The sequence below is a fragment of the Myotis daubentonii genome, chromosome 8, assembly GCF_963259705.1.
Source record: "Myotis daubentonii chromosome 8, mMyoDau2.1, whole genome shotgun sequence".
In the NCBI taxonomy this organism is placed as follows: Eukaryota; Metazoa; Chordata; class Mammalia; order Chiroptera; family Vespertilionidae; genus Myotis; species Myotis daubentonii.
In genome coordinates, this window is record NC_081847.1 from 16,865,882 (window position 1) to 16,887,004 (window position 21,123).

Below are 21,123 nucleotides of genomic sequence, written 5' to 3' on the forward strand. Positions count from 1 at the left end.
GTACTAAGAATTAACCAGTCAGATGCAACCTTATTATGCAACGTGACCAATACTAGTAAGGTGCAACTCTACTATATGATCTATATATTTATGGTTCAAGACATGGCATTCACACCTGACAGCTATTGTTATGTTGGCTGTTGTCATTTTTTTATTTGACAATCTAAAAGAAAAGAGGTAAGTCCCCTGACTAAATAGTCAGGTATTGCATGTTTTAAAAATTCTTGCAGCACACTGTTTGAAAATTGCTGAGCTAGACTGTGAAATCGTCAGCTAAGCAGCTCTACTTCTAGGGGTTGGCTAGCTGTCACCTGGGGCAAGAGGGATGCCTGAGCAATAGGTGCATTTAAAATATCTGCTTGCTCAGTTTTGCTACCAAAGTCAGTCACACGATGAACCCCATAGTCAATGTGGGAGAGGACAAAAGAGAATGTGCATACTGGAGGTGTGAATGAATTACAATGATTGATTAACCATAGGGAGTAATTAACATGGCTGATTCTTACAATGTCTTCATTGCAGTCTGTGAGTGGCTTGCCAAAGCATCAATTACTAAAAGCAAGTTAGTAACAAGCAAAAACCAGTTTAAGCATCTGGTATTCCAGTGGGACAGTTTTATTTTAGTTTAGATTTAGATTGTCTAATGATTTTGTAACATTTTAGCAGCAGATCCCTTTTTCTCCCCATTTGAAACTATACCGAGCCCTTCCTAAAAAATACATTAGACTGGAGAATTGGGATTGAAGTGGGGTCAGGGGGCCAAGAAGTTGTGCCCTTGGCCTCTGTCTTGTGCTCGGTGGCAGCTCTGAGGGCCTCTGTGTGGACCAGGATGCTTCTAGCAGGAGCTTGGCCTCTAAAACTTTGGTTCTTAGCCCAAAAGAGAGTCTGCCTGACCAGAGGTGCCTTTCAGGATGGAGGGAGTTGCTGAGACAGGAGGTAAGGAATTTCTCAAACTAAGCACATTCCCTGCCTCCTGAAATGCTTGTCATCTACCCTCCTCCTCAGCACCCAAAATACTCCCCCCCCCCCCCCCCACTGTGTGAAGAAAGAGAGTCATGGGAAAAGATGGGCTTGTCTTAGGAAGATAAACAACTTCAAAAACACTATTTTAGGGATGATACAGCAGAAATTTTATTTAATTAATGACCATGGAGCATTTTTCTGATTTATTTATTATATTGCTTTATTCTAAAAACAGATTTAAACATTCATTATAGAAATACCAGCCTTGGAAGCACTGGACTTATGGAAATAAAATACACTCTCAGAGTAACCTGTGTGTGAAAACAAGCCACAGGTGGCAGCCACCAGGCACATTGTACCTGTGCCAAAACCTCAGTGTCTCATTCTCTTTTCTCCTGCATTTCTTTTGGATTCTTGACCACTCATTTGAAATAGTTGACCAGAGCAATATGAGAGGAAAGAAGAGAACTTGAATCACAGAGCTGTAATAGTTTATTATTTATTGTTTTGGAGCTTCACTAAAATAAGATTTTGTATTTGTAGATTTTCATTTTCCTTCCTCATTTGGTTGTCTGTAATTAGAGAAGATAGGCATAACTTTCTCTTGGGGATGTGGAGAGGTTGGTGCCTACAGGATGGAGTATTCTAAAATTAGGATCTCTGATTTTCTGGTTTATGAAAATAGCTTTTGGAGCAGTGATATAACTTCATTTAGCATTATTCTTATATTGAGAAAGGTTTATTAATATTTTTTGTATATTGAAATGAGTACTATGAAGATATGTTAATTTTCATCAGACTGTTGCAAATGCTTGAAAAATACTTTGGCACTAGCAATATTTAGATTACTGATACCTGAATAACTTTCTAAATTATAGTAACAGGAAGTGGTACCTAATTTGCAACAAGAGAAACTGCTGATCTTCTATATATATAAAAGCCTAAGCCACCAGCCCACCGGCCCATAGCTATGACATGCACTAACCACCAGGGGGCAGACGCTCAACGCAGGAGCAGAAACAGGCATGGAAACATGGAACAGACTGATGAATCTCAGAGGGAAGGGGGGAGAGGGGAAGGGGGAAGAGATTAATCAAAGATCTTATATGCATACTAGAGACCAGTGCATGGATTCGTGCACCGGTGGGGGTCCCTCGGCCTGGCCTGTGGGGGTTGGGTTGAAACCAGCTCTCCGACATCCCCTGAGGGGTCTCGGATTGCGAGAGGGCGCAGGAAAGGCTGAGAGACCACACCGGTGCACGAATCCTTGCACTGGTCTCTAGTATGCACCAGGCCTCTAATTATATATAATTGTAGGTCTGAAATTTGCTGAGCAATGTAGGCTATGAAATAAATAATAATGAATCCAGCCTTTAGATTATTTTTCTTGTCTTATCCTTTATCAGGCTGCGTTCTAGATTCTCAGAAAGGAACCACTGTGGGGAGATCCTTTTCTCTCAGCTGGCGGAGCCACCCAGATGTGACCGAGCCAATGAGATTTAGGAGTGCCACCACATCTGGGGCACCAGGAGTTGAGAAAGCAAGAAATATCGTTCGCCAAAAAGCAACTGGTAAACATTTATTTAAGTATTTCCCAAATAGTTGCTATCTAAAATGGGTTTATAGGAATAAAATGTAAAAGTTGTAAAATTCTACTCAGAAGTTAAAAGCTAGACCTTTTGTTAAATGAGATTTCTCTACCTTTTTAACTTTCGGTTCTGGTTACTTTCAAAACACAATTTCTCATATTTATTTCAAAATCCTTCATTGTGAAAAGGATTTAATATTGAATGAGATGTTAATTTTGAGTGAGATATTTGTGCAAAAGAAATAAAATAGATTTTTTTTGAACTTTGAGGAAATAGAGTCTTAGTAATCACACAACTAATTGCATTATTGTTGTTGAACATGTGACTCTTGAGAGAGTATGGTAACTTGGTCCAGCAACAATAATGATGTACTTAGTTTTCAGGACTGGATGGAGACATTTAAAGTTCTTGTGTCTTTGGAAATTTCAGTTTTACATTCCTGTAGATGTTGCACTTTACAGCCAGTTAGAATGAACAAAAACTTTACCTCGAACCCCAATTAATCAGACTGCTTTGCTATACTTTACTCTTAAAACAAAAAGAGAAATCTTCAAAAGTAAGCGGATATCCAGTATTTAATAAGAACAAATAAAATCCCCATTCCCCCGTGACTTTGAGTTTGTAACTTAAGTTTAAAACAAATTTACCTGAGTTTCCTGTAGTTTTTCACATCCATACCCCATAATGCCATACAACTGTAATACATGTTGACTGCAGAAAGTTACAATATCCTCCAGTCATAAATCAAAGATCTATTTACACTCAACATAATTTTCAGTGCTTAGTAAACAAAGGTTTAATACAGATAGATGACTTAGAAACCTGTTGGAGTTTTATGAAAATATACCTTAACTCTAACTGGCTCATACTTTTTTGCTGTAGCATTTGTTGGTAATTATCTCCTTCTTTATATTCACCTCTTATTCAACTCCTTTCTCTTTTCCTTTGTCCTCTCTTGTGTGGAGAGCTCCTATTCCTGGTAACAGGCAACTTTTAGGGAGGCTTACTCACTGCTTTCTTTTCTCAGCTCACCTCCTTAAACTGTATCACTGGATCTTTAAAAGAAAGGGATAGGAGTAGAAGTTTATGACAAAGGTGGCATCATGCCTGCCTGAGCTGCCCAGAACTCCTGCTGTCCCTCACAACCCTTGAATTCTATGATAATAAAAGTGATCATTCAAAACACTTTTTAAAATTTTAGTCTCACACATTTATGAGCAGTAAATTATTGAACATTGCATGTTTCATACGCGACTACTTGATCAAAACATAGCCGTAGAAGAGATTGCATCATAGTTTTTCAATAGATATTTTAGACCAACAATATGGTAGAGGCAACGGTACATTTTAGAAAATCCTCATCACATTTATGCCAGTGAGGATCTGTTTATTGGTGTCCTCGGGTGTCTGAAGAGCCATGATATTGCAAAAATAAGAACTTTTATAAAAGCATATAAAGGTATTTTCAGAGTATGTCACTTAAAAACCATAAACCTGGCCTCTGTGGGGTTAATTAAATTAAAAACACTCAAAACCATAACCTGTAAAAGATAGTGAAGATGAGAACTGTTGAGTTGGATATAGCTATAATCTTTATGTACTTTACACATGAATTTCCTATTTTTGTTATATTTTTTAAAATTAAAAATGAAAATTATAAAATTGTAAATATTTTGTTGCCTATGAAAGCAGTGGTCTTTGAAGATTTTATTACATCATGCTATTTTATAAAATTAATCCATATAGTGTTAGTATTAGTGGTTTTACGCATAATTATTTTTACATTGTGTAATAATTCACTTTCTGTGTTTTAAAAAGGCCCAGAATATTTTTTAGGGTAGATTTTGACTTGCGTAGAGTCCACCTTTTAATGAGAGAATAGTAAGCAGCTCTTGAGGTTAGTTTTGCTGTTTTAAGCATTGAGATTTTTTTTAAAATATATTTTATTGATTTATTTTTACAGAGAGGAAGGGAGAGAGATAGAGAGTTAGAAACATCAATGAGAGAGAAACATTGATCAGCTGCCTCCTGCACACCTCCCACTGGGGATGTGCCCACAACCAAGGTACATGCCCTTGACCGGAATCGAACCTGGGACCTTTCAGTCCACAGGCCGACGCTCTATCCACTGAGCCAAACCGGTTTCGGCAGCATTGAGATATTTATGTGGCAGATACACTTGACAGTGATTTTTTTCCCAGTCTCAGTAAGAGAGTAATTGAAGGTTATTATATTATGATTTTCTCCACAGACTACTATAAGTTTGAGAAAATGTCAGTGATGGTGGCAAGAAGGAACTATAAAATAAGGAATTACAGAGTAGGGAAGTGGCAGTTTAACAGACATTGCACTAGTTTGCAAGGTAAAAGGACAAAGGACTAGAAGGGGGAACCTTAAAGAATTATACAGTAAAAAAAAAGAATTATTAAGTAAAACTTTGTTACTGAGTGTGAATAATGCTAAAATTTTACATGTTTAAAATGAGTGATTAAAGCAAGTCAAGTTCCACACAAAGTAATTTTTCTATATTTTATTATTTCTGAGATATTTAAGTGATCAGTTTTGTGAAAATGCCAGTCATTTGATTTATAAGAGGAAAACTTTTTAAAACAACACTCAGATTTGTGTCTGACATTGAGAGATGAACAGATCTTTTAGGAAATTTCATGTCACTCAATTTGATGTTTACACAGAAGTTGTTTTCACGTACTATTTTACACATTTGTGAATTAAACTTTAATTGCATTGCAGCCAGTCCTTTAGAACTGAGAATTCTGATAGCCACGGGATAGGGGGAAAGACAGCAAAATATAAAGTTTGTCTCTCTTTTTGCAAATGTGTCACTATCGTTTGTAGTTCTGTTCCATTAATGTTAAAATCATGTAAAGATAGCAAAACAGCAGGTAAGTCTTTATATTTTGTTTTAAGGATAAACTGATTTTACTGATGGTAATTTCATATATATGTGTGTGTGTGTGTATATATATATATATGTATATATATATATATATGGCATATTCTCTTCCTGTGTCCATCTATTTTCTCACATTTGAATAGCAATATATAGAAAACATAACAGCATAAAGTTCATAATAGGAAATTATGGATTTAAGAAGCATGACGTATTGTAAAAGGATGGGTTTCATGGAGATTTTTCTCTTTTTCCATTTATCAGATCTTAATTTTCAACTTGACTTGTATGTGTTCTTAAGCTGAAGGGTATTTAATTTAGTAAATGATTCACTTTTGAATTCAGTCAGCTCTCAGTGAGCCAATTTTTGAATTATGTATTATTTATAGGATACTTTTAAGCTTAGGCTAGATTTTCCCTCTCTCACTGTGGTTTTTTGTTTGTGTTCTTTAGGAAGGGAAAATTGATTATAATATCTGCCCAATTAAATAAACAACCAAATGTGCATCTGATAAACAGCAGAAAACAAGGACAGGCTAAACATATAAAGTATTCTAAAATAAGATTGGTTATTTGTGAACTCTCCATTCTCCCATGTCATCAGAATGACTGAACGTCCTTTGTACTGACTGCCTGTCAAGTTTAAAGTGGCCTCCTTTAAATCCAGGGTGGGGCAAAAGTAGGTCTGCAGTTGTTCCTATGGAAAATAATACAACAATTAATAATACTACAAGAAGAAACTGTTTCGCATACTCACCACTGTAAACCTACTTTTGCCCCTTCTCTATTTAAAGAGAGCACAGAAAAATGATGATAATAAAAAAGCAGTGAAAGATCCTGATGTTCTTCTGACATAATTATTACTTTATCTTTCCTGGAAGCTCAGAGAAGCCAGTCTATCAGCAACTGTGTCCAACTTTCTGAGGCTTTGCCTGCCACTAAAAGCGTCCCGCTCCTCCTTCACACCGTGAGCGCTCTCTTACCTGGTCTCTCTTACTCCTCTTGCTCTCACAGGCTGTCAGGTACTGTAATGCTTTCTCATGTGTCTGTCAGTGTTCTGGGCGTCTCCTGCTTGCCTCCAGGCCTTGCTTCCTTTGTTAATATCTCCACGTCACGTATGTGCGCCTGGGCATTGCACTTTGTGCTTATTTTCAATAAATAATAGTTCTTTATATGTAGTTAAATGTTTAGTAGCAATTAATAAAGAAAATTTTCTGTAACACTACTGGTCTTTGCATTCCCAGTTAAGAAGGATAAGAGGATTGTTTTGGCCCCTAGATTTTTTGTTTATTTGTTTTCTAATAAAACAGAGGTGTTGTTTTATTTTTTAAATATATATTTTTATTGATTTCAGAGAGGAAGGGAGAGGGAGAGATAGAAACATCAATGATGAGAGAGTATCATTGATCGGTTGCCTCCTGCATGCCCCACACTGGGGATCGAGCCGGCAACCTGGGCATGTAACCTTTCCCGGGAATTGAATCCTGGACCCTTGAGTCCGCAGGCCGATGCTCTGTCCACTAAGCCAAACCTGCCAGGGCTGGCCTATCGTTTTTAATGGAGAGAAACAGTGATGCCTCCCTCAGCATACCTTCTACACAGTGCCTCGAAAATGGAAGGAGATTTTCATAAAATTTTATAAAACATTTGAGCATGTCAATGTTAGAATGCTTGCTGTGCCTTCCCCAACATGAATACTCTGGAAAAATTTTACAGGCAAGACTTCCTTGGAGTTAATAAATCGTAATCACATATAAAGTAATGATCAGTTTATGCAGATTCATACTGAGTATTAAGATTTGAGTAAGAAAAACAACATTGCTAAAGATTGATAATTTTTCAAACAAAGAAAAATTGTTTCTGGGCTTTAGCCAGTTAAAATTGAGTTTAGCTGCATGTGGTTTGCACACTGTGTGTTTTCTGGTTACTAAGACATTACAGATTTTGGGCATAATAAAAGGATTTACTTAGCTTTACAGTTAAGTCTACTTGTTTTTTCAGTGTTTCTAAGATGAACTCGGTCTTCTTGCTAAGGACGGAAATATTTCCATGTTCTTTTTTATTTTCAGAAAGATGGCTTTATATATTAGTATTTATTAGTATTTATTTAATATTGACTATGGCCTAATTGTGGCTTTCTATAGCACTAAATCATGTCATACCGTGGCTTAGCAATACATAATTAAAGCTTAATTCCCCTGATGAGTATGTAAAATATCATGTTATTTAATTTATAGGATATGAGAGCAAAAGATAGTTTTATTGAGAATGAAGACTCTGGTTCTTAGAAAAGTCTTTTTCTCTAGTAAATACCTGAGGTGAAAGACATTAAAATGGTACCTGGGAAGATGGGCACCGGTCATTTAAGTTAATGTACATTAGCTGCTTGATAACTTGGTTTTCAAAAAAAAAAAAAGAAAAATACTACTACCTAGATTTGATTACTGAAGTATTTAAAATAGTTTTGCTTTCTATTTGGCTGATATACACCCAAAATAAATTTTTTTCATGGTTTGAAGTTTTATTTTTTCACAATCCATTTCCCCCCCCCCCCCCCCCCGTATTATTTCATTTAAGTTTTCACAAGTTTGTCCGGAATATATTCTCAGAAGAAATCTCTTCCTGTTAGTCATCTCATTTTGGAGACATTTCTCTCATTCAGTATTACATTTTAGTTTACTCAGATTCTTGATTCCCATATGTATGTCCAACAGATGTTGAATATGACTTAGAGCAGCGGTTCTCAGCTGGGGGTGATTTTGCCCCCGGGAACATTTGTCACAGCCTAGAGATGTCTTGGATTGTCACGACTGGAGCAGTGCCACTGACATCCAGTGGGTGGGAGCCAGGGATGCTGCTACACATTTACAGTGCACAGGACAGCCCCTCACAAAGAACTATCTGACCCGAAATATCAGTGGTGCTGAGGTTGAGAGACCCTGATTTAAAGTGAAATGAAGCGGGCCAGTGGCGGGTGTGTGTTTCCCTGCCTTTGGCACTCTTATTCCTGGTTGTATGGCACAAAAGGTAAAGAGACTTTGCAGCCTAGTGACTTTGAGAACAATCTGCTGTGTGTTCTGGTGTTTAGTCTGACTACAATAGTGAGTTCCTCCTTAGTCTAATGCCATTTGCTCTTCACTATTAAAGTGATGCCATTGTCTTTTTTATTTTTATTTTTTTTACAATTTTCATCTCATTTGTTTTTGTGTGTGAAATGGTTATTACCAAGTCTATATAAGCTTAGGATTCCACTTAAAAGAAGTGTTTTCATGAAAGCCTTCAGGGCGCAGTTGTATGTCCTATATCGGGGTGTATCACTGAATTTGGCATAGGACTTATGACCTTACTTACAGCTTGCAAGAAATCCTCTCAGTAGCTATTTTTCGCCATGCTCTGATGGCAAACGCACCAGCTTCTGTGCAGACACTTCTAATCTCAGCACCAGTGCTATCTGGACACAGTCACGCCAATAATTCAAATCTGGTATCTCTTTCAACACTCATTTAATCTGCATGAATCTTAAAAATGATCAGGTAAGCTAAATTCAATCTTTCAGTCTAACCTCCCTGGTCACATCAGTGCTGGATTCAAAGTGTCAGGTCTCTTAGTGGCATCAGCACTTCATTTATTTATTTTCTTATTAAATTTATTGGGGTGATATTGGTCAATATCATATAGGTTTCATGTGTGCATTTCTATGTTACAAGATCCGTATATTGCACAGTGTACCCACCACCCAAAGTCAAATTTCTCCTGTCACCATATATTAGGACCCCCTTCTCCTCCCATCCCTTCCCTCTGCCAACCACCACACTGCTGCTTCTGTTCACAAGTTTCAGTTTTATATCCCACATATGAGTGAAATCATATGGTTCTTAGCTTTTTCAACTTATTTCAGTTAGCATAGTATTCTCAAGGTCCATCCATGTTGTTGGAAATGGCAGTATCTCATCCATTCTTATGGGTGAGTAGTATTCCATTGTGTATATGTACCACATCATCTTTATCCAGTCCTCTATCGCAGGACGCTTTGGTTGTTTCCAGGTCTTGGCTACTGTGAATAATGCTGCAGTGAACATGGGAGTACATATATCTTTGCAAATACATGATTTGTTGTTTTTCGGGTATACATCCAGGAGAGGGATTGCTGGGTCATATGGTAGCTCTATTCTTAATTTTTTGAGGAATCGCCAGACTGCTTTTCATAGTGGTTGTACAGTCTACATTCCCACCAACAGTAAATGAGGGTTCCCCTTTTTTCCAACACTTATTATTGCTTGTCTTGTTGATAATGGCCACTCTAACAGGTGTGAGGTAGTATTATTAAAAGAGATTGAAAAAGTCACACCAAAATAGAAATAATATCCCGTGTTCATGGATTGGAAGAATCAACATAGTTAAAATGTCCATATTACCATTTTAATGCAATCCCCATCAAAATCTCAATGTCATTTTTAAAGAAATAGAATGAGAAATCATCAGACTTGTATGGAACCACAAAAGACCCCAAATAGCGAAAGCAATCCTAAGGAAAAAGAACGAAGCTGGAAGTATCACACTCTCTGACTTCAAATTGTACTACAGAGCTACGATAATCAAAACATCAGCACTTGAATGTTTTGATCCTTAGGGATCAAAACCATCCAGCTGATTGATCAATTCCAACATTGTTCTCTGTACTTGATTGTCACCTCCAGCACCGCCATTAAAATGAGCCCCTCCAATATCAATTTCATTAAAGAAGGTAAGGCAGGTGGTTTTTTTTGTTTTGTTCTGGCCATTTCAGAGAACTCTTGAACCATTTGTGCCCCCTCTATAATGTATTTCTGTACAGGTTCAGATCTTAGTAACTCAGTGAAGCAACTGTAAGTTGTATTAGCAACTTCCCCAGCACAGAGTATCTTGCTTCTACGTGGACCACAGAGCAGCATACCTTTGGGAGGCTCAACACCAAGGTTAACAAACCTCTCTGGATGAAATAGAGGGGTTTCAACTTCTTGAAGTTTCTCAATCTGTTCCCCACATCACTGTATGTGACATCAGGTTTCCCCTCTACCTGAATCATGGTAACTGTTGGGTCAATCTTAGGAGGCAGTGGAATGTGAATTTGAAACGTATTTCTGTCCACACCAATGCTCAGTAGCTGCTACCTGATCACTGAGGTCCACCACAAACTCGGCTAACTGCTTCATGTTGATAATGGCCTTCGGGTCCTCCGTATCAGCATTGATTTTATTTGAACATCTCACAAACCACAAAGGCTGTTCACTATGGAGTGTTTGCTTATTTACAGCCAAATATCAGAGTGCTGGTAGGGCCAGGCCAGTGTCAGACTCTTTTGTTTGTTTGTTTATCCCGTATAATAATTTTCTTTATTATTAGCTGTCATCATTTTTTTAATTGTTTAAAGTATTACATATGTCTCCTTTTTGCCTGATTGACCCCTCCTTGGCCACTCCCAGCCCCCAGGACAAGGTCCCATCGCCCCAGTGTCTGTGTCCGTTGGTTATGCTAATATGCATGCATACAAGTCCTTTGGTTGATCTCTTACCCCCACCCTTACCCACCTTCCCCTGCCTTCCCTCTGAGGTTGGACCATCTGTTAGGTGTTTCTTTGTCTCTGGATCTATTTTTGTACATCAGTTTATGTTGTTCATTTTATTCCATATATGAGTGAGGTCATGTGATATTTATCTTTCTCTGACTGGCTTATTTCGCTTAGCATAATGCTTTCCAGGTCCATTCATGCTGTTGCAAATGGTAAAAGTTCCTTTTGTTAAGTTGTATGAGTTCCTGTCAATTTTAGAGATTAAACCCTTATCTCAGAGATAGCAAATATGTTCTCCCATGCAGTGGGCTTTCTTTTTGTTTTGTTGATGGTCTCTTTTGCTGTGCAGAAGCTTTCTATTTTGATATAGTCCCATTTGTTTATTTTCTCCTTACTTTCCATTGCCCTAGGAGCTGTATCAGTAAAGGTATTGCAACAACAAATGTTTGCTATCTTATTTATCCTTTCTAAGTACCAGCTCTTGGTTCCATTGACTTTTTGGACTCTAAGCCATTTTATAAATGGCTTCTTCTAAGATTTTTATGGTTTCCCATCTTACATTTAAGTCCTTTATCCATTTTGAGTTTATTTTTGTGTATGGTGTAAGTTGGTGGTCTAGTTTCATTTTTTTGCAAGTAATCTGTCCAATTTTCCCAACACCATTTATTGAAGAGACTGTCTTGACTCCATTGTATGCTCTTGCCTCCTTTGTCAAATATTAATTGAGCATAATGGCTTGCATCAATTTCTGGGTTCTCTGTTCTGTTCCACTAGTCTATATGTCTATTCTTGTGCCAGTACCAGGGAGTTTTGAGAACAGTGGCTTTGTAGTATAGCTTGATATATGGTATTGTGATCCCTCCAACATTGTTCTTCTTTCTCAAGATTGCTGCAGCTATTTGGGGTCTTTTTTTATTCCAGATGAATTTTTGGAGAGTTTGTTCTAGGTCTTTGAAGTTTGCCTAGGGTATTTTAATGGGGATTGCATTGAATTTATAGATTGTTTTGGTAGTATGGACTTTTTAATGATGTTGATTCTAAAAATCCATGAAGATGGTATATTCTTCCATTTGTTCATGTCTTCTTCTATCTCTTTTTTCTGAGTACAGGTCCTTCATCTCCTTGGTTAAATTTATTCCTAGGTATCTTAATTTTTGTTGTTGTCGCAATGGTAAATGGGATTGCTTTTTTAGTTCTTTTTCTGTGAGTTCATTATTGGTATATAAAAAAGCCATAGATTTTTGGGTGTTAAGTTTGTATCCTGCTACATTGCCAAACTCATTTATTAAGTCTAGTAGTTTTTTGATGGAGTCTTTGGGATTTTCTAGGTACAATATCATGTCATCTGAGAATAAGGACAGTTTTACTTCTTCTTTTCCAATTTGGATGCCTTTTATTTCTTCTTGTCTGATCACAATGGCTAGTACTTCCAGTACTATGTTGAACAGGAGTGGTGAGAGTGGGCATTCCTGTCTTGTTCCCATTCTTAGGGGAAATGGTTTCAGTTTTTGCCCATTGAGTATGATGTTGGCTGTGGGTTTGTCATATATGGCTTTTATTATGTTGAGGTATGATCCTTCTATTCCCACCTTGCTGAGAATTTTTATCAAGAAAGTGTGTTGGATTTTTTCAAATGCTTTTTCTGCATCAATGGATATGATTGTATGGTTTTTATCTCTCAGTTTGTGTATGTGGTGTATCACGTTTATTGATTTGCGGATATTGTACCATCCTTGCATCCCCGAAATAAATCTCACTTGGTCATGGTGTATGATCTTTCTAATGTAATGCTGGATTTGATTTGTTGAGAATTTTGGCATCTGTTCAGGAGGGATATTGGCATGTAATTCTCTTTCTTTGTATTATCTTTATCTGGTTTTGGGATTAGGGTAATGCTGGCTTCTTAGAAAGAGCTTGGAAGTGTTCCTTCCTCTTGAATTATTTGGAATAGTCTGAGGAAGATAGGTTTTGTTTCTTCTTTGAATGCTTGATAAAACTCCGCTGTGAAGCTGTCTGGTCCAGGGCTTTTGTTTGTTGGAAGTATTTTTTATTACTGCTTCAATTTCCTCTATCGGTATCAACCTATTCAGATTTTTTTATTCCTCTTGGTTGAGTTTTGGAAGGTCATATTTTTCTAGGAATATGTCCATTTCTTCTAAATTGAGCAGGTTGTTGGAATAGAGTTGCTCATAGTATTTTTTTATGATCCTTTGTATTTCTGTGGGGTCTGTTGCTATTTCGCCTCTTTTGTTTCAGATTTTGTTTATTTGGGTCCTCTCTCTTTGCTTCTTGGTGAGCCTGGCTAGAGGTTCATCAATCTTGTTTATCCTTTTAAAGAACCAGCTCTTGGTTTCATTGATCTTTTGTATTGTGTTTTTTTTTTGTTCTCTATGTCATTTATTTCCAATCTGATCTTTATATAATTTTCTTCCTTCTGCTCACTCTAGGCTTTTCTTGTTGTTCTCTTTCTAATTCTTCAAGTTGCAGATTTAGATGGTTTATTACCAGTTTTTCTTGTTGTTTTTTTTTTGAGGTAGGCCTGTAATGCTATGAACTTCCCTCTCAGGATTGCTTTCACTGTGTCTCGAAGATTTTGGATTGTTGTGTTTTCATTGTCGTTTTTTTCCAGGATGTTTTTTTATTTCTTCTTTGATCTTTTTAGTAACCCACTCATTGTTTAATAATATGCTATTCAGCCTCTAAGTGTTTGAGTTTTTGTGATTATTTTTATTGTAGTTGATTTCTAATTTTATGCCATTGTGATCTGAGAAGATACTTGATATGATTTCAATCTTCCTGAATTTGGAGAGACTTTGCCTGTGTCCCAATATGTGGTCTATCTTTGAAAATGTCCTATGTGCACTTGAGAAGAATATATAGTGTGTAGTTTTGAGGTGGAATGTTCTAAAGATGTTAATAAAGTCCATCTGATCTAGTGAGTCATGTAGGATTGCTGTTTCTTTGCTAATTTTTTTGTCTAGAGGATTTATCGAGTGAAGTTAATGGGGTATTAAAGTCTCCTACTATGATTGTATTGCTGTCAATCTCTCCCCTGATACCTTCCAGAAGTTTTTTTTATGTATTTGGGTGCTCTTACATTGGGTGCATATATGTTTACCAGAATTATATCCTCTTGTTGTATCGATCCCTTTAGAATTATGAAGTGGCCTTCCTTGTCTCTTGTTATGGTCTTCACTTTGAGGTCAATTTTGTCAGATATGAGTATTGCCACCCCAGCTTTTTTTCATTTCCATTTGCCTGATAGATATTTTTCCATCCCTTCACTTTCAGTCTGTGTGAGTCCCTTGTTCTGAGGTGGGTCTCCTGTAGACAGCATATATATGGGTCATGTTTTCTTATCCAGTTAGTCACTTGATGTCTTTTGATTGGAGTATTTAATCCATTTATGTTTAATGTTATTAATGATAGGTTCTTGTTTGTAGCCATTTCTGTGCTTTATGTGTGTTCCTTCCTCCCTTTCTATTTCTTCTTTTTACGGCATTCCTTTTAGCATTTCTTGCATTGCTGGCTTGGTAGTGATAAACTCCCTTAGCATTTTTTTGTCTGCGAAGCTCTTGATTTTTCTTTCAGTTTTGATTGATAGTCTTGCTGGATATAGTATTCTTGGATTCAGTCCTTTGCTTTGCATCACTTTGTATACTTCATTTCTTTCCCTCCTAGCTTGGTGTGTTTGTGTTGAGAAATCATTTGATAATCTGATGGGGATCCTGTATAGGTAACTCTCTGTCTCTCTCTTGCAGCCTTTAAGATTCTCTCTTTGTCCTTAACATTTGCTATTGTAATTATGACATTGCTGAGAGGTTTTTTTGTTTGTTTGTTTGTTCTGTGTGTTTTTTTATCAAGAAATGGTGTTGGATTTTTGTCAAATGCTTTTTCTGCATCAATTGATATGATTGTGATTTTTGTCTCTCAATTTGTTTATGTCATGTATCACATCCATTGATTTTTTTATCATTATTTTACTTTATCTTATTTTTTCTTTTTGCCACCCTTTTCTTCCTGACTTACCCCTTTTTCATCCTGTTACTCTTCTATTCCTGCTTTAGTTTTTCTCTCTCCTTTCTTTTTTCCCCTTGTTAAAAATTGATCTCCTTTATCTGCTTGATTGCCACGTTATTATTATTGTAGCCTATGTTGGCTTACTCAGATATCTAATTTCCTCTCCTCTGCTCCAAGTCCATGCACCATTCTCTTTGTTCACTAGTCATTTTTTTATGCTTTTGTTTTTCCTCTGCTCTCTTGTTCTCTTCTTCTCCTAATTGCTTAATTATTTTCACTCACTAAACTCAAGCCTATCTGCTCTCTCGTCTATTCTCCTTTTCCAAAAATAGATGAGTTATAGATAAATAGATTAAAGAAAAACATTTTTTTTGGTCTTTTTATTTTTTAATTTATTGATTACTTGGTTTTTTACTCTTCTTCTTATCCACTCATTCTGTTTCTACCTCCTCTATACTGAATCGTGGCCATTCCCCTATTCATTCAATTCCTTTACCTTACTTTCTGGAAATATTCTCTGCCTATACAGATTTTATCCCCTCCTTTTTTCTAGGTATTTGTTGTTTGCATTTTTTGGTTTATTTGTTTGTTTTGTGGAGTTGTCTTCCCATATATGTATACTAAAGGCCCAGTGCACAAATTTGTGCACGGGTGGGGTCTGGCCGGCTAGCCCTGATTGGGGCTGATTTGGCCTGGGCTGTTGGCTGGCCGGTCCCATCCCTGATCGGGTCAGGGGGCGATTGGGAGCGGGGCTGGCTGGGGGGAGGGGCTGCGGCAGTTGGCAGGCCTGTCCCACCTCCGATTGGGGTGGGGGTGGTGATTGGGGTTGGAGCCAGCCAGGGGGAGGGGCCACAGGAGGCTGGCCAGCCGGCCCCACCCCCTGGTCAAACTCTCGGTTGAACTCCCAGTCGAGGGGACAATTTGTATATGAGCCTTCTATTATATAAGGTATTTTCCTCCTTCTTTTTTCCTTTTCTTTTCTCTTACCTTTTTTCCTTTTTTCAATATCATTTGTGCTCTCTTTTCTCTCTCCTAATTCTCTTTTCTCTGGTGGTCACTTTTATTGGGGCTATCACTGTTTTTGAATATATTTGTGTTTTGTTCCCTCTGTGTCATGTCTTGTGGAGTTGTATTTTGTGCTTTTCAGTCAGTGTGTTAGAGAGTGAGCCACATAAGCAGACACCCTGAGAGGAGGCTCCATCCACGAATGGGACAATAACACTCAAGACCCAATTGCACCAACAGAACCCCAGTACCCCAACTAAGGGGCATCTCTAGAATACCCAGCCCAGAAGACTTGAGAGATTGCACCACTGGGTCCGGCAAAACATCCTAGATCAGTGGTCAGCAAACTGCAGCTCACAAGCCACATGCGGCTCTTTGGCTCCTTGAGTGTGGCTCTTCCACAAAATACCGACTTCTGCGCATGGGCCACGAAGTTTCAATCACACTGTACGTGTGCGCCCACACATGGTATTTTGTGGAAGAGCCACACTCAGGGGGCCAAAGAGCCGCATGTGGCTCGTGAGCCACAGTTTGCCAACCACCGTCCTAGATCTGTGGTCGGCAAACTGTGGCTCGCGAGCCACATGCGGCTCTTTGGCCTCTTGAGAGTGGCTCTTCCTAAGCCTTAGGAATACCCTAATTAAATTAATAACAATGTACCTACCTATATAGTTTAAGTTTAAAAAATTTGGCTCTCAAAAGAAATTTCAATCGTTGTACTGTTGATATTTGGCTCTGTTGACTAATGAGTTTGCCGACCACTGTCCTAAATAATAAAACCGTACTATGCAAATTGATCGAACGGCCGAATGACTGGTTGCTCTGATGTGCACTGACCACCAGGGGGCAGACGCTCAACGCAGGAGCTACCCCCTGGTAGTCAGTGCACCCCCATAGGGGGAGTGCTGCTCAGCCAGAAGGTGGGTTCACGGCTGGCGAGTGCAGTGGCGGTGGTGGGAACCTCTCCTGCCTCTGTTGCAACGCTAAGGACCACTTGGGAGATGCCCGTACACCAGGCCTCTAGTCTACTATTTAAGACAAACTCAAAAAAATATGGGTGACATAGTGTGATCTAATACATAGAAACAAACACAAAGGAACAGAACAATGGGGAGACAAGGAAGCAGCCTGCATACAAAAGAAAAGGAGGAATCACCAGAAAAGGAAGTAAATGAAATGGAGGCAAGCAATTTGTCAGAGAAAGAATTCAGAGCAATAGTCATAAGGACACTGAAAAGGATGGAAGACAAATTCAACATGTGTAAGCATTAAGAGGAAATGAAGAAGAACCAAGAGGAAATGAAGAATGACATGGCTGCATTAAAAAACACAATGGAAAGAATCAACAGTAGACTAAAAGAAGCTGAGGTCCGCATCAACGAGCTAGAAGACAAGGTAGAAAAAAACACCCAAACAGAGCAGCAACTGGAAAAAAAAAAACTTAAAAAGGAGGAGGAGAGCCTAAGGGTGCTTTGGAACAACAGAAAATGAAACAACATCTGCATAATAGGGGTGCCAGAAGGAGAGGAAAATGAGCAAGGAATAGAAAACTTATTTGAAGAAATAATGACAGAAAACTTCCCTGATATTGGGAAGAAGCACACAGAGCCCTAAATAAGATCAACCCAAAAAGACCAACACCAAGATACATCATAATTAAATTGGCAAATACCACGACAAAGTAAGAATCTTAAAAGTTGCCAGAGAGAGACAGAAAGTTACCTATAAGGGATCTCCCATTAGACTATCAACTAATTTCTCAACAGAAACACATCAGGCCAGAATGGAATGAAATATACAAAGTGATGCAAAGCAAGGGACTGAATCCAAGAATACTTTACCCAGCAAGGCTATCATTCAGAATTGGAGATGAAATCAGGAGCTTCACAGACAAAAAAGGGCTAGGGTAGGTTTTGTTTGTTTGTTTGTTTTGTTTTTTGCTTTAAATCTTCACCTAAGGATATGTTTTCCATTAATTTTTAGAGAGAGTGGGGAAGGGGTAGAGAGGCAGAAACATTGATGTGAGAGACACATCAATTGGTTGTCTCCCACATGCACCCTTACTGGACTCAGGGATAGCACCTGCAACTCAGGTATGTGCCCTTGACTAGAAATCAAACCCTTGATCCTTTGGTGTGTGGGTCGATGCTCTAACCACTGAGAAACACTTGTCAGGGCTAGTGTCAGGCTCTTTAATATGAGTGAGTTCACTAATTTTCTTGAGAGGTTGTTGAATGTCATCTTCAACCTGCTTGATCTTCCTAGATTCATTATACAAAATATATTGAGTACATAGTACAAAGTGTGAGAAAAGGCCAAGAATTGTATGTATACTTACAAAGCAGGAAATTGGGGTAGGTATAATTTCAATTTCTTTTTTCCCCACTGTATCACTTAACAGTCAACTGCAGGAATAGCTTAGGATACCAATAGCACAACAGCCCTCACAGCACTTTTGCCAATCTGACAAATAGATAGGTAAGAGCTCTGACCATAAGTTTCAGCAAAGCATTCTCACCCTTATCCAGAGCTTGAGTGGGCTTGTCATCCTCATCCTCTCCATTTTCCCACTGATTCGCACTGAGGTAATTGGCATTTTAGGAGAGCAAACTGCCTCAGCTCTGTAGTAATTACAGAGCCTATGCCATTATCTTGTGGCTGTCCTGTCGAGAGACTGAGTGGAGAGCATTACATATCAGTCCTCAGTCTTAGATTGTACTTTCTCCACTGGTCAGCACACTAGAGTCTTAAATTTGTTCTCCAATTTAAATCCTAGTGTGTCAGCACATCTTGCTAACCTGTTGATAAATATCTAGAGAAAGGTATATTTACCTATACATAATATGCAGACCCATTTAATGTTAACTTTCTGGCCACAAGTTTTTTACTACAAAAATGATTGCTAATTTTTTTTTGTTTAAATCAACATTGCTTTTTTTTACAGAGAGGAAGGGAGAGGGATAGAAAGTTAGAAACACCTAAGAGAGAGAAACATCAATCAACTGCCTCTTGCACACCTCCTACTGGGGATGTGCCCGAAACCAAGGTACATGCCCTTGGCCGGAATCAAACCTGGGACCCTTCAGCCCACAGGCCGACGCTCTATCCACTGAGCCAAACGGGTTAGAGCAACATTGCTTGGTTTTGTTTCTAATCTATATAACTATTCAACCCACCAAATTGTGTTAATATTTATATTAAAAATATTTAAAAAAAGAAAATTCCTTGCCTTCAGCCACTATGATTTCTTATTCTGTTCCCTTTGTGACTCTTTATTTGGCTGAAGCAGAATTTTGGGAAAGTCGAAACCATCTGTAGGCCATAAATGTGAATAGCTATAGTAACAAACATGTGGGAGGTAGCATTGACAGTTTCTGTGACTGCCCTTTTTCTCTTTTGTGGGAACAATTCTTTGCAGTTGTTTTGCAATCTTAATGCTTTTATATTGGGATATTTATTAGTCTATAGCAGCGATTTTCAACCTTTTTCATCTCATGGCACACACATAAACTAAAATTACTAAAATTATGTGGCACACCAAAAAATGGATTTTTTGCCAATCTGACAGAAAGATAGATATAGTTTTGATTCATTCATACTAGACAATTTTTGTTGTGTTGGCAGCTGTCATATTTTAATTTGACACTCTAAGGGAAAAGAGGTCAGTGCCCCTGGCTACATAGGTAATTGCACGTTTTAAAAATTCTTGGGGTACACAGTTTAAACCACTGGTCTATAGTGCTTACAGGTCATGCATATGGTCGATTTTCTTTTAGGAACATTGTAATAGCAGTAATTAGAGAACCTGTGATCTTCCCTCATCTAAAAAGAGGCTCAATGGGACCTAATCAAAGGCCTCACTTAGCTGCTTCTGCACTGGTTCTCAGGCTCCCAGGTAGCACCTCTTCAATGGTCAGGAAGTGCTATTGTCAGGGGTGGGCTGACTCACCTTTGAGCCTTGGAGAAACATCAAAGTGCTGAGTTGGTTTACATCTCTGTGGTTTTACAGGGGCAGGTTGGCATCTGGTATTGTGCGCAGTGCTTTAAAAGATAGGAAATTAATGTAAATTTTGCTTATGAAATCCAGAATTTTGGTTATTGGAGAATAAGTCTCACTCATTCTTTGAAAAGTGGTCAGATGTCTGGAATAAATAGAAGTTTCTGAAGAGCTTACACACTTAATTTAATTTAATCATGCTGATTCTTTTCTCAGTGGGAAAAACGAAATTAAGTAATCCTTATTTGATCAGTTTTCTGGTGTTTTGAGTGGAACTTTAGAAAGCAATGGTATTGTGTAACATACTCTCAAGAAGCTAGAAAGTGCGTTTAAAATTAGGGCTATTGGATTAGTTATGCTTGAGAGGAAATGAATAATATGGAGAATTTGAGGTAGAATTTAGTTCTTAGAACTGATTCAAACAGAAATTGTGTTATATTCAAAACAGAATGCATTAGAATTCCCAAAATTTATAATTATAGATTTTTTTTCTATTTTGAATATAGGATAATTATTTTTTTTAAAGATTTTTTTATTGATTTCAGAGAGGAAGGGAGAGGTAGAGAGAGAGATAGAAACATCAATTATAAGAGGGAATCATCGGTTGGCTGCCTCCTACACGCCCCGACGGGGATGGAGCCCACAACCTGGGTATATACTCTGACCGGGAATCGAACCTTGACCTCCTGGTTCATGAGTCGATGCTCAGCCACTGAGCCATGCTGGCCAGGCTAGGATAATTCATCTTGATATTTTCAGCATTAAAATGGTTTTAAATATATTATGAAAGAGTAATTGCTACAACTGATACTGATGGGAGTTGCTCTTTTTTAAAAATAAAAGGCCAGTAGAGGGAGCTCAAGACCTGTTTAGATTTTTGTTGTTTTGTTTTTTAAGAAATGCATCAAGAAAGTGTTTTTGGTGTTGATTTATTCATTTATACAAAACATATATTGATTATATACTTAGTACAAACTGTGAGAAAAGCCAAAAAATGTATGCTTACAAATTGGGTAGGTAGAATTTCAATTTTTTTTTTCACACTGTATCCCTTAACAGTCAGCTGCAGGAATAGCTTAGGGTAACAATA

General features: G+C 37.9%; 1 protein-coding gene and 1 pseudogene across 5 annotated transcripts in view; one reads left to right on the forward strand and one right to left on the reverse strand.

Moving 5' to 3' along the window:
* RALGAPA2 (Ral GTPase activating protein catalytic subunit alpha 2) overlaps nt 1–21,123 on the forward strand; it is a 295,521-nt gene that overhangs the window by 89,691 nt on the left and 184,707 nt on the right. For 2 of the 5 annotated variants that reach the window (XM_059705412.1, XM_059705413.1), the window contains exons 16-17: nt 2,370–2,534; nt 6,345–6,485. The exons of 1 other annotated variant lie outside the window; for it this stretch is intronic. In XM_059705412.1, coding sequence (XP_059561395.1) covers nt 2,370–2,534; nt 6,345–6,485 — 306 coding nt within the window. The remainder of the gene's footprint in view (nt 1–2,369; nt 2,535–6,344; nt 6,486–21,123) is intronic. 2 more of the 5 variants (XM_059705414.1, XM_059705415.1) reach the window with 1 other exon arrangement.
* On the reverse strand, nt 8,657–19,793 carry LOC132240091 (26S proteasome regulatory subunit 7-like; annotated as a pseudogene).